Source organism: Calypte anna, chromosome 1, assembly GCF_003957555.1.
Source record: "Calypte anna isolate BGI_N300 chromosome 1, bCalAnn1_v1.p, whole genome shotgun sequence".
Lineage (NCBI taxonomy): Eukaryota > Metazoa > Chordata > Aves > Apodiformes > Trochilidae > Calypte > Calypte anna.
The window spans coordinates 193,861,597-193,874,010 of record NC_044244.1 but is presented as its reverse complement, the minus strand read 5'-3'; the positions used below and the strand labels follow the sequence as shown (position 1 = coordinate 193,874,010).

Here is a 12,414-nt window from a genome sequence, read left to right as displayed (position 1 = left end):
CAACCTGTAAACTCAAGCAGCAGTCACTGTGCAGGTGACAGCAGTGGGAGCAGCTGCCAACACCAAGCACATGTCAGTTACATGTTCATGTTTTCTTGTAATTTGAAAAATTACTTCTATGGGAATGTTCCATGGTAACACGAATGTCTCTTCTCTAAACCTCTATAGCCTCATTCCCATGCCATACTTCTGACCTTAAAATATCATCTTACTATCTAAAGACACTCCTTTAGAAACCATGTTGGCATGAGGCACATGCTGAAGAACTATACAGGGGCTCAGAAGAAAAGTTCCTTTTCCAATATGTTTTCTGCACTCAAAGCCACCACGCTCAGCTTCATGTCATCACCCTCCTCCTGGAAGCCACTGTCCCTTCAGATCTTCTATGAGGGAAGCCCACATGGGCATTTTTCAGTTGTGAAAATCCTCTCATTTCACCAGCCTGAGCTAACTTGTTTTGTGTTGTCTGAAGCATGTTGGGAAGGACAGCACAAGCATTTCTCTTGGCTCATGAAGAGGCAAGAAGAAAGAAGTGAGAGATGCTGGGGGCAGGTCTTTGGGTAGGACTCCTTGCTCAGCACATTCTTCTTCATTTTCCAAATATTCCTTTTTATCTGCCCCATGGTGTGAAGCGGGCAGAGCCTCAGTGAAGTCACTGGAATAAAACTGAGATCACAGGAATTTGAAGGAGAGAGGAAAGCAGCCCTTCATTGCTCAGCCAGTGACGGCACAAGAAGTTTATGCCACAGGGACTGGGAAAAAGCCTTTCTTTGAAGTTCATCTGTGCTTAACATTTACTGTCAAAAAGGCTGCCAAACTACTTAAAGCCAGATTACCTTCAGCTCAATGCAAAATCATGTCAGAACAAAGCAGTAAGCACATATTTTTCACTGGCTCCTATAACTATGGCCTCCTCTTTTCCAGAGGCACCCATTCCACCCAGGCAGGGTGGGTGCCAGAGGGAAAACACAGCTCAGCTCCAGCTGCAGATATGTTTGAGTGCTGCAGAGAGCTGAATATCTGCTCTGTTGGGCTGAGGGTAGTGAGAACCTTCACCAGACACTAGTAGGCTTATTTTCTATTGGGCTGCACATGGACTAAGCTGCTTTATGGATTTAAATGGTATGAGTGATATGTTAGAAAGGCAGGGAAAAGAGACCAGGATCCACCTGTAGAGTGCCTTGTCTGGATTCCAGCTGCTCCAGCAGAAACCAACAGGGACTGATTACAGCCATGGCTATTCAGAACATCTGTGATTATTTATGCAAGAAGGTTGATGAAAGGCAAACTTAAAGGGGCAGCTTTCTCAAAAATCATTTTTGCTAAGTAAAACAAAAAAACAAAACAAAACCCAAACCAACAAACAAGGAACCAGCCTGATGGCGCCGTGAGCAGAAGCCTGTGTGGGAGTGGCTGTCTGTCTGTCTGTCTGGGCACTTGGCATTGCATGCATCACCAGAGCATGCCAGGGCCAGATTTTTAAAAGAGGTTAAGCATGTAGCTTCTGCAGAGATCAATGGGAATTAGGCACTGAGGTGCTCTGAATATCCTGCAATGTAGATGGTGGTTTTGTCTGGAGAGCTAACTGCTGGTCCCTCAGCACTCTAGAGACGCTGCAGGAGGTCACGTGCAGCAACTGAATTTCAAGGGATGGCTCTGATCTCAAGTCCAGGCTGTTTGAGGATGATGAACATCCCACAGGGAAGCCCCTCTCTGTCATTATTCTTCTAAATAATCCTAATAAGAATCAAAGGATTAAGGGCTGTTGCTAGTAAAGTATCATACAGAGAGAGAGATTCACATACCAGATCCAATCTCAACGCAAAACCTGTGTAGGCATAGTGAAGTCTCCCTTTGTATCTCTGAGATGGGATGCACAGCACCTTAGAATCATAGAATCATAGAATCCTTGGGGTTGGAAGGGACCTCGAAAGATCATCTAGTCCAACCCCCCCTGCCAGAGCAGGGCCACCTAGAGTACATTGTGCAGGAACGTGTCCAAGCGGGTTTTGAATGTCTCCAGTGAAGGAGACTCCACAACCCCCCTGGGCAGCCTGTTCCAGGGCTCTGTCACCCTTACAGTAAAAAAATTACAGTAAAAAACCCTTGGGCATTACCCAGGCCATAACTTCAACTGCATCAAATTTGAGGCCAGGCTGTTACAGCTCTGGGAAATTTCTGGAGTTTTTTTGTTAAAGCCAGGAATTTTTTCTGGGGTGTTACCTGTGAATCAGTGCCACAGAGTAGATGCCACACAGCTGAGTTGTAATTTGGCCTTTCAGAGCCCTGAGTAAGAGGGTTTATTCACATTTAAACTCAACATTCCTAAACACCATCATGCTCCCTGGATGTAGTTTGGGCCAGAACAGAAGTTGAATTCTTGCAGTGTTTCTAATGGAGGGAAAATTTGTAATATGCTGGAGAGCCCAACACAGGAGTCTTGCATTGTGGCTGTTGTCACGGTGATTTTTTTGGGTTTTTTTTTTTTTTTTTTTCCTTTAAGAAATTAGAGTGAATTGATTTAACCATTCTGCTGGATCTTGGGATTCCTGCAGTTCTATAATCAACTTTCTGTTCTACTGTTTTGCCAGGATGCGCTAAGTTTGCTGAATTAGGATGATGAATGCAAGCTTCTGCATCAATTTCCTGGTTGGGAATTAACTGGGGCTCCTCTAATGAAATTTCTGAATGTGAGCAATCAAGCTCGTATATTTGGTAACATGATTTTTTGTACGAGCAAAATTAATCCACCGGGATCAGAGTTCCCTTGAATACCATAAGAAAGTCTCCTATGACCCACAAAACAAAAGGATTTCTTACTCTCAGACATGCTCAACAGGAAATGGAAGAAGTGTCCTTTACTTGTCTCATCCATTTCTACCATGTTACCTGCACACGTGGCAATATTGTTAAAGCATCACTTCAGCAATGGGGTTTTATTCTTCTTAGTGCTAAAGCAAACCGGGCCATGACACAGACAAAAAAAGAATTACTGTCAACAGAACAAGTTGCCATGCAGGGAAATTACACAAGGACAGGGGGGAAATGCTTTCCACATACTTAATGTAATTCCAAGTCAATGTCCTTTCATCTGTGCCAATATTACTAGCTTATTACTCCTTCTAAAGCTATTAAATTTTCTTGGATATTTATAACTTTGCCAAATCTCCTTTACGTTCTACACATTTATCAATGAAATATTCTGTGGAAAAGATGGTTTACAGCTTCAGAGCCATGAGAATGTGTACAAATTTATTGCTAAATCACCATGCAACAAGATGAGGAGGAAAGTGAAAAGAAACAGAATTGCTCTAGTAGTCTAAGTATTAAAGAATTATTCCTAAACCAAGGTAGCTCTGCAACAAGAAGGCAGCACCACACAAAACTATGGTGTGCAGTAGGAAAATCTCAGTGCTGACTACATTGCAGGGCTGACCTTTATAGAGTCAGGAATATCACAATTAATGAGTAAATATAATTACTATGAAAGATGAAAACTCCTTGTTTGAAAAAAATCCAGGCATACCAGTACTGTGGAGAAATATCATATACCAAACTACTGGCATTTTGGTTTTGCAGCAAAACTAATAACATGGCACTGAGGGTATGAATCAGGTTTTTTTTTTGCATAAGTGACTTTCATACAGAAGTGTCACCTGCACTTGGAACCCTTTGCTGATCCTTTTTTTTTTTCTTTTTAGGACCCTTTCATGAGTCTGTGTTGCTTTCCAAATCAAAGTACTTGAACACAAGGCTACAACATATTACAGAAACACAGAATTCCAATTATCACAGGACTGCTGTCTTTTCATTTTAAAGTCATTTAAGAGAGGAAGATTTTTTTTTTAAGACCTTCCTCATGAAAAGAAATGAAAGCTGCTAGGGACATAGAAAAGAAAACAGAGTATAATGTCTAATGAGACAGAGGAATTTTTAAGAGCCAGATATTTTTCATTAGGGGATGCATGTGGAGATCATAATGTGGTAGAGTGACATTAGCATAAATAAATGATAAGTAGAATTGAGCCACAGATATGGTTCGTATCATTATTCTAATGCTGGAATTAAACTACTGTGATCAGGCTTCATTCCCTCACTGTCTTTGTGTGTTCAAACTTACCTGGTATCCAAGGAAAAAAAGTGATGTGGACATATAGTTAAATATATAATTCACTTGGATAACGATGCTGGCATTTGCCAAGGTATTGCTAGTGGCTAATTTTGATGTAGTGTGATTTATATGCATTGTGGTGTAATGGAAGCAACATAGAGATATATTCTCTTATCTTTAAAAGAAGATGATTAAACCAAAATGACTGGAGGAGTATTCTCACTCTGGAATATCTCTTCTAAAGGCAACTGAATTTTTTCAGGTCCACACAGGCATTGTTGGGAGCAAACCTGGATTCAGTCAATTAGTATTCCATTAGCATATAATAAATGGTATCTGGGGAGTTTTAATGCTACTGATTTTACAGTATGACTACAGAATAGGGACTAAAATGGTTGAATACATGACAGTCAAAAAAAAAAAAAAAAAAAAAAAAAAGAAGGGAAAATGCATCAAGGAGTTAAGTGAGATGTAGAAGGAAGGTAAAGCCAAGACAGTTCATTAATGATGCTGCAAATTGTTTAATGTGGGAACTGCAACTCTTTGCATGATTTCAGCATATTGGTATCACCTTTTTAATAATAATAAACATAAAACTGAGAGCTGAAGTGCCAGGTGAGGAATACAGAACCAAAGATAAAGGAAAATGAAATGGCTAGCAAGGTAGCAGAGCAGACAAAGGATAAGCAAGAAAGTGTTAAATGCCAGCCAGAAGTAATCTGACTGTGGTTTCCTCTTTCATGCAGGCAAGCAAAGTGGCAATGTAAATAATGGAGCAAATAAAGGGAACAAAAACTTTCAGTCAGATGCATGTGCTTGAAAATGCTGTCGCCATAGTAGAGAGAAGTCTTGGAGGCCACAGAAAGACCTTTTGAGATAGGCAAAGTAGGGTGTTTATAAAACCATCTAGCTGTCATTTGACTACTTGTGTCTATAAGATCAAACAATGCATAGGTGTACTTTTTGTCTGACAATAAAAAAATAGAGAGAGCCACGTCATAACAAATGAAAGGACATTTTTTTTACTTCTTCCCACATGAAAATGTATGATGTCAGAACTTGAAATCCAAGAACAAAGGTGCTCATGCTACACTAAGTCACACATATCCAATTCAGCATGCGCCTTTTTTTTTTTTTTTTCCCTCCCTGATTATCAATTATTCTTTGAAAAGCAGTCGGTTTTTCTTTCTCCCTACCAATAGTGCAGTGCTCTCCATTCCAGCCTGGGCTGCATTCACACTTGCCATCCCGACATGTCCCGTGCTCATTGCAGCGTGGGTGACACGCTCTCTGATCACAGGCTGTGCCCATCCAGCCCTCCTCGCAGCGGCAGGTGCCCCCAACACAAACGCCGTGTCCTCCGCAGTCTGCTGCACAAATCTCTGTGGGAGAGAAGAGAAGAGAAGAGGAGGGGAGATGGGTGGAGAGAAGGGGAAGGGAGAAAATCCAGAATGTTATTGTTCAGAAAAGCAGCCACACTTCACTACCTCGCTTTGCAGGGCAAAGAAAGGAATTCCTGGAGCTCGTAAGACTAATCCTTCCTGACAATAAGAACCTAATAGGTGTATTACAAAAAAGAGATGGACGTGGATTGCAGAGGTCTGCTGTGATTGATCCTCCTATTTGCTTTCTAATTCTCTTGCACTCCTTGAGCTTTTGTTGATCACTGAATCCGAAGGAAAAGGATCTTCCAATAAACAGAACAAAAGTCACATTTAATTAAAATCTGGTTAAGTGTGGAAACAATGTGCTGATAAACTACTAATGCTACAGTTAAGCGCTGGCAAAGCCTGTTTATGGCTTGCTAACCCACGGTCCCAGGAATGGAATTTACTAAAACCCTTCTTCTCTCTTTAAAATGAATACAAAATATTTGTATTTCTACTGATTATGCACATCTGCTATTTCTTTTTTCTACCATCCTATTAAAAATCCCCTCTTGGGTACTTGGAGCTACCATTGTGTTCTTTTACTGAGCTATGTGAGATGGAGTTTATAGGATGGTGCTTGTTCGGGCATTTTGGTACTTACCTCCAAAAAAGAGATGAGTTAAGTATACTGACTTTTCAAGAAGTTCTGGCCTTCCCACCCTCCATGAGCCCCAGCAAGCATGATAGTATATTTACAGATAATTTTTTTGCCCAGCACTAGACTTCTGGCTAAAACCTTCCACGCCCTTGGCATGAATTTAGGAGGCTTCATGATTCATCTGCACTGTATTTTCTGGAAAAATTGAGACTTGGTGGAGAACAGGTGCCCGTGAGTCAGGTGTAAAAGTGCCTGTTACCAGCATCACTAGAGAGGGCTGATTTCAAGGGAAAAACTAAAACCAAATCCTGATGTAGGGTTACACTGAAGATGAAATGAAATGAATGCATTTTTTCATCTTCAGGCTCATCACCTGACCATGACCACACTCTTCTCAGTCAGAGGAGAGGGAATTCAGGATAGATTTCAGAATATTGGGTCTTCCTTCTTCTCTCTGACTTCTGCCTGGTGTGTCCAAATTGGATCAAACTTTTCCAAATGTTTTGGACTCAAGCTCTCCACTTGCCTGAGCCATTATACAGATTGTATAGGGCAGGGACACACTTTCCTCTGGGGGTAATGGAGAGATGATGCAAATGGAAGAAACACTGTGCAGAGTTGGGCTGGAAACCCAAAAAAGGGGTACCAGGACACTCTGCAGAGCACATTTTCTCTGTTTCCCCAGCTTAGTACCCAAGAATGATATCTCAGACACCAGCCCATCTCCAGTGCCTCTCTTTGTGCCTCTAAGTGTATTAAGTGCAGGATTCAGTTGTGGTGGAAGGGTGACTGGTATTATACAAGACATTTACTTTGGGTCACTGGCTGCACATAAAATATTCAAAATTACTCAGCCTGCATTAACATCACACCTGACTGAAATTCAGCTTTACTTATGTTGGCTTTACTCTTTTGTTAATTAACACCAGTAACAGGGAGATAGGGAACTTCTGACATGCTCTTGATACTGAATTACAGCATCCACTTCAATCCTGGAGTAAACTTTTGAACCATAGCACAGAACTGGAAGGTCTTCAGCTCCTTATATTGAAATGGATCCTTGTCCCCAAAGATCAGGGAGTTCTTTAGACAGTGATAACTATGACACTACTACTAATACTGCTTTGTAGGTCTAGAAAAAACCTCTAATTTTCCAAGTACAATATGAACATGATATTCATGGCTTACTACACAGCTCAGGGTGGTTCAACAGCTTCTAGTTCATCTCCATTTTATGCAGTCTTGGATGTCTCCAAAACCTCTCAAACGTTTATCTATATATCTATAGATATAGATAGATATAAATATAGATATAGAATATATTTATAATATCTAATATCTATATTCAAATCTATAATGAGAGAACTCTGCAGTTCAAATATGCTTAAGACCTTCAGGAATCTTTCTGTCCCATTTAGAGTCAAACTTGCAAAAATATTTGAGCACACTGGGTGCCTAAACCAAGGACGTTGCAAGCACCACTTGCTGCCTAAAGGCAAGAGAATCAAATGTAGGGTCTCTGGGGAGCCAGAAGTTACACTATCACGACATGGCTGAGGAAGGACTTTTGAGTTGCTGTCATAAGTTTTTACTTTTCATTTGGCACTGAGACAGAGATTTTCACAGCTCCTGGATGCGAGGGAGGTAATTTACTACAGTGTCCATTATGAACATAAGGGATGGTCAATTACTGACTTATTAAAGGGCTGGAGCCTGGTGTGCTTTCTACCCCCTTTTCTCAACTACCTGGCAGCACTGCAATTGAGTGTGGGCTGGTCCTGTGAAAACACAGGACCTGGAATTTGGCTAATGTTGCAATAAAGCTGAACTGAAAAAAAATAAATAAAAAGCTCTCCTTGGATGACCTGATGAACAAAGTCGGGGGGAGGACAAAGGAAAGTGCATATGAAAAAAAAAAAAAGCTAGATTTATGGTACTAAAATTTCAGTAAGCTGAGAAAAAACACACTGAGAAAAATACAAAGCCTGAGATTGCTGGCATTTAAGCCCAAATTAGAAAAGTATTGCTGTAGCCTCTGGTGCTTCCCAGCAGTCTTTCACCACAGGTCTACTCTAGTGTTGGCCTGAAACAACTCCTGGGTTATTGGTTTACATTCTTTATTCACATGTGTTGAGCTTTGTACCTCAAAATATTAAATAACATGTAATTTTTCTTGCTCCCAGTTCACTGAGCAATCCAGAGAGAACTAGCTCAGTTACTTCACATCTTTTGTTATCTCCCATTCCTCAGCTTTGACCTTTAGGGTCCCAACTCTCAATGGGGATAGTAATGGTATCCTCAAGTCCAGTGATGTGCACTGTGAATAACCTCCAGTGTTGACTGGGAAGCTCTGAAATTCCAAAGAGGCAAATATCTCCTGCAATGAACAGGAAAATTGGCATCTTGGAGGACTTGGTCTCTTGTGACTATCTTAAGGACTTTCCTATTATATACCTAGAATTTTATCTTTGGTTTGAGAATTCTAATGAGTCTGACTGACTCATTAACCAGTGGTTATTTTTTATGTTAAGATGTTATTTCTGTCTTGACAGATGACTTTCTGTCTTTGCCCAGGTGGCCAAGAAGGCCAATGGCATCCTGGCCTGTATCCAGAACAGCGTGGCCAGCAGGTCCAAGGAAGTGATTCTGCCCCTGTACTCAGCTCTGGTGAGGCCACACCTCGAGTACTGTGTCCAGTTCTGGGCCCCCCAGTTCAGGAAGGATATCAAGATCCTGGAGCAGGTCCAAAGGAGGCAACTGGGCTGGTGAAAGGACTCGAGCACAGACCCTATGAGGAGAGGCTGAGGGAGCTGGGGGTGTTCAGCCTAAAGAAGAGGAGGCTCAGGGGAGGCCTCATCGCTCTCTACAACTCCCTGAAAGGAGGCTGTAGCCAGGTGGGGGTTGGTCTCTTTTGCCAGATGACTTTCAACAAGACAAGAGGGCATGGTCTTAAGTTGTCTTAAGTCTTAAGTTGTGTCAGGGGAAGTTTAGGTTAGATATTAGAAAGAATTTCTTTACGGAGAGAGTGATCAGGCATTGGAATGGGCTGCCCAGGGAAGGGGTGGATTCTCCGTCCATGGAGATATTTAAAAAGAGACTGGATGTGGCACTCAGTGTCATGGTCTAGCAACTGCAACGGTGGTTCAAGGGTTGAACTCAATGATCTCTGAGGTCCCTTCCAACCCAGCCAATTCTATGATTCTATGATTCTATGAAGTAGAAAAGGCATAAGGACCTAAAGCGATGGGTCTACAGGTATATGTGAACTCTGTGACAGGCATGGGAGCTCCTAGATGTCTTATATTCACTCTTGTGTCCTGTTGGTAAGTCAGGGAAATGACAGTAGAGACATCTAGACATCTAGAGGTTAGTGGTACAGGAAAAAAAAGTAGCAACAAAGGGAAGCTATTTTGAGTGATAGTCAGAAGCCCTTCTCGGAGTTATTCATAGGAGTGAAACTCGGATAATGGAGTGACACTCAAAAACCGTCAAAAGATTCTGAAAGGCAGAATCTCTGTGGAGTCATTTCAATGAAAAGGGATGGAAAACAGGGACATTTTTTCATCTCAACTGAAATATTTCTCAGACAACGTGCTGCCAAGCAACAGTTTTGCACATGCAGGCCAGGGACAAGCACTGAATGATCTAAAACCAAACAGATCCTAGGCTAACACAGCAGAGGAACACTGGGAACATTCTGGGTTTCATCTCCCACCCAGCTGAGACCCCAGCCATACCACCACCCCCACAAGTAAGAGAGTGAAGCCTCCACGTTAAGAGTGCATAAATTCATAGATGTTGGATGTAGAAGATGGTTTGGATTCCCAGGCCCCAAGAGCTGCAATAAAGACCCTCAGCTGTAGAAAACATTTGTGAAGCAAACTACTTACGACAGTCTTCCTAAAATGTAGTTTAATTATTTCTGACAGTGAACCAGGAGCCAGGAACTCTCAAATCTAAATCCTCTATTTAGCTGCCAGTTTAAAGATAGATGGGAACCATACAATTTAAACAGCCTTACACATCCTTCTGTACTCCTGGCCCTTTATAACATGGTGCTCTTAAATACTCACAGGTTTCTAATGGGTGATTAAATAGTCAGAGTAGCTTTTACTTTTCTGGTGGCACTCAAAGAAATGATCAAAATGGATTTCAGATTAAGTTTCCTCTTTAATACAGGTCTTTTTGGGGAGCTCAAGGCAACTAAGGCTGATTTACAGAAAAGGGCAGGTGAATAATTTCTTCGTTATTCAGTCCCAGGGACAGAATTTGCTACCTCTGTTCTTATTACAAGCTGCCTTTTTTTGGGTCCATTTCCCAAGTCTGTTGTTAAAATTAGAGGACATGATTAGCTACCATCTGAGCTGCATAAGCAAATGAGAAGTAAAGCTTTTAATTCTCCTATTACAGCATTCATAGACTGGCCAGCTGCACTATATTGCTCCTGCCTATTTAAGCTTAGTTAGAACACTGTGCTTGTGCATAAAAGACCTGCCTGTTAAATATTTTCACACCAGCTGTTCCCAAAAGGTGACTAAATATTTCCTTTCATCTTTAATCGCTTCCACTGTTTGTATGAACAGCTTAGCCATTCCTTTTCCTTTCCCAGAGGTCCATTGTCTTTTACTTTGTCTTGCCATACAGCTCTCAAAGCCTCCTGTAGTTTCTTGAAGGAAGGGAATCTTCTGAGCAAATCTGGTGCCCAGTTCTAAAAGTAAATATGAGGCTTAATGTACTCAGAAAGTACAATCAGCCCATGCACCTCTGTGGGAAATACTTGGACTTTGAGTAATAGCCTGGATTTTGCTCCCTGACACTTGCATTTAACCTAGGGCACTGATGGATGTTAACTGAGTCATGAATGCAAGGTCTTATCTAAGGAATCAAGTTCACTTCTACTCTACCATCTGTTTTTGCAGTATTACTGTTTGGGATTTGTGTCTTCCACTGTCTCGATTTCACCATGTGAAATGTCACACTCTTACATGAAGAAATGAACTGATCCCACTTGCTCCCTGTGGATCAAGGAGGAAAGACAAGTAGATCCAGAGGACAATTCACTGGACACCTCTTTCATAGAGAAATTCTGGAGCAGACCATGCTCAAAGCATTGTTGAGCTTTGGGTGGTTCTCCCAGGGGTCACAGGTTCATCATAAAACACCATCCTTAGGAAAGGATAATACCATTCCACCAGGATTCTGCTTGGTTTTCATGTAATTAATAAAAATTAAATGATCCATCTTCACTTTCAGGACCTGCTCTATTCATCACTGCTCACTCCCATCTGGAATAAGCCCATGAGCCTAGATTTTAAACAAATGTCTCTTTTTTCTTGTTATGCCCTCAAGATTGTAGGAGAAATTTCTCTCTGGTTTGTATAGGCTACCTTAGAATTCCTCAAGGCTCTCTTAAAAAACCCTAATCCACCCTAAAATCTACCCAAAATCTTGACAATGGCTGCTGATGTGCCTTAGCTTCTGCATATTGCATCAAAATTGTGTTGTAATTTTACTCTGCATCTACCAGGAAATCTCTGCCTGTTGTTCACCTAATACTTAAGAATCTCAGCTATCTGAGGCCAAGATTATCCCTTTTGTTCTGCATTTGCACCGTGCCAGGTGTAGTGAGGTCACAGTCCATTAACAGCACTTCAGAAGTAAGAATACCAAAGCAATTACTCATCCAAATAAAAACCTTGTACCTGATTCTTTCTTTGTTGTTGTTTTGGTTTGGTTTTTTTTCCATACCCTGCTGAAAACTGACCCAAATCTGTCCCCCTAAGAATAAAAAGTCTGCTATGTTGCCTTTGATATTTCAGAAGAAAAGTGGAAAAGAGAAGCCTATCAAACACCATCCACAAGTGTAATGCTTTGTTCATGTCCATTTTTAATTGACAGAACAGACAGAGCAGCTTCCAAAAGAGGAAGTGGCATAATCCAGAATTTCATATTATTTTCACATTACATTAAATAATTGGGTTGGGAAAGGGATAATGATGTCAATTTGTGCTTCATTCATGGCAAATCCATTTTTTCATGTTTACCCCTATCCCCTTAAAATCCTAAAATTGGCTTGACAACAGTTTAAAGCTTTCCAGCTTAAAGAAGAGCAATGCAGATGAGAATTTTACTTTAGCATTCATGTGATGCAGAATCAGAGATTTAGCTGCTTCTGACCTGCCTGCTAAATCCTTTAATAAATATGGATTTAGTGCTAAAATATAAGATCAGGTAAAATTGCTCAGAGCTTCCTGAAAACTGGAGCAGTTCCACTG

The 12,414-nt window shown here is 41.1% G+C and overlaps 1 protein-coding gene across 1 annotated transcript in view; it reads right to left on the bottom strand.

Annotated features, from left to right (window-relative positions):
- Nucleotides 1-12,414, bottom strand: part of TENM4 (teneurin transmembrane protein 4) — a 358,077-nt gene that overhangs the window by 116,773 nt on the left and 228,890 nt on the right. The window contains exon 13 of the mRNA XM_030461389.1: nucleotides 5,308-5,493. Within this exon, the coding sequence (XP_030317249.1) occupies nucleotides 5,308-5,493 (186 nt within the window). The remainder of the gene's footprint in view (nucleotides 1-5,307; nucleotides 5,494-12,414) is intronic.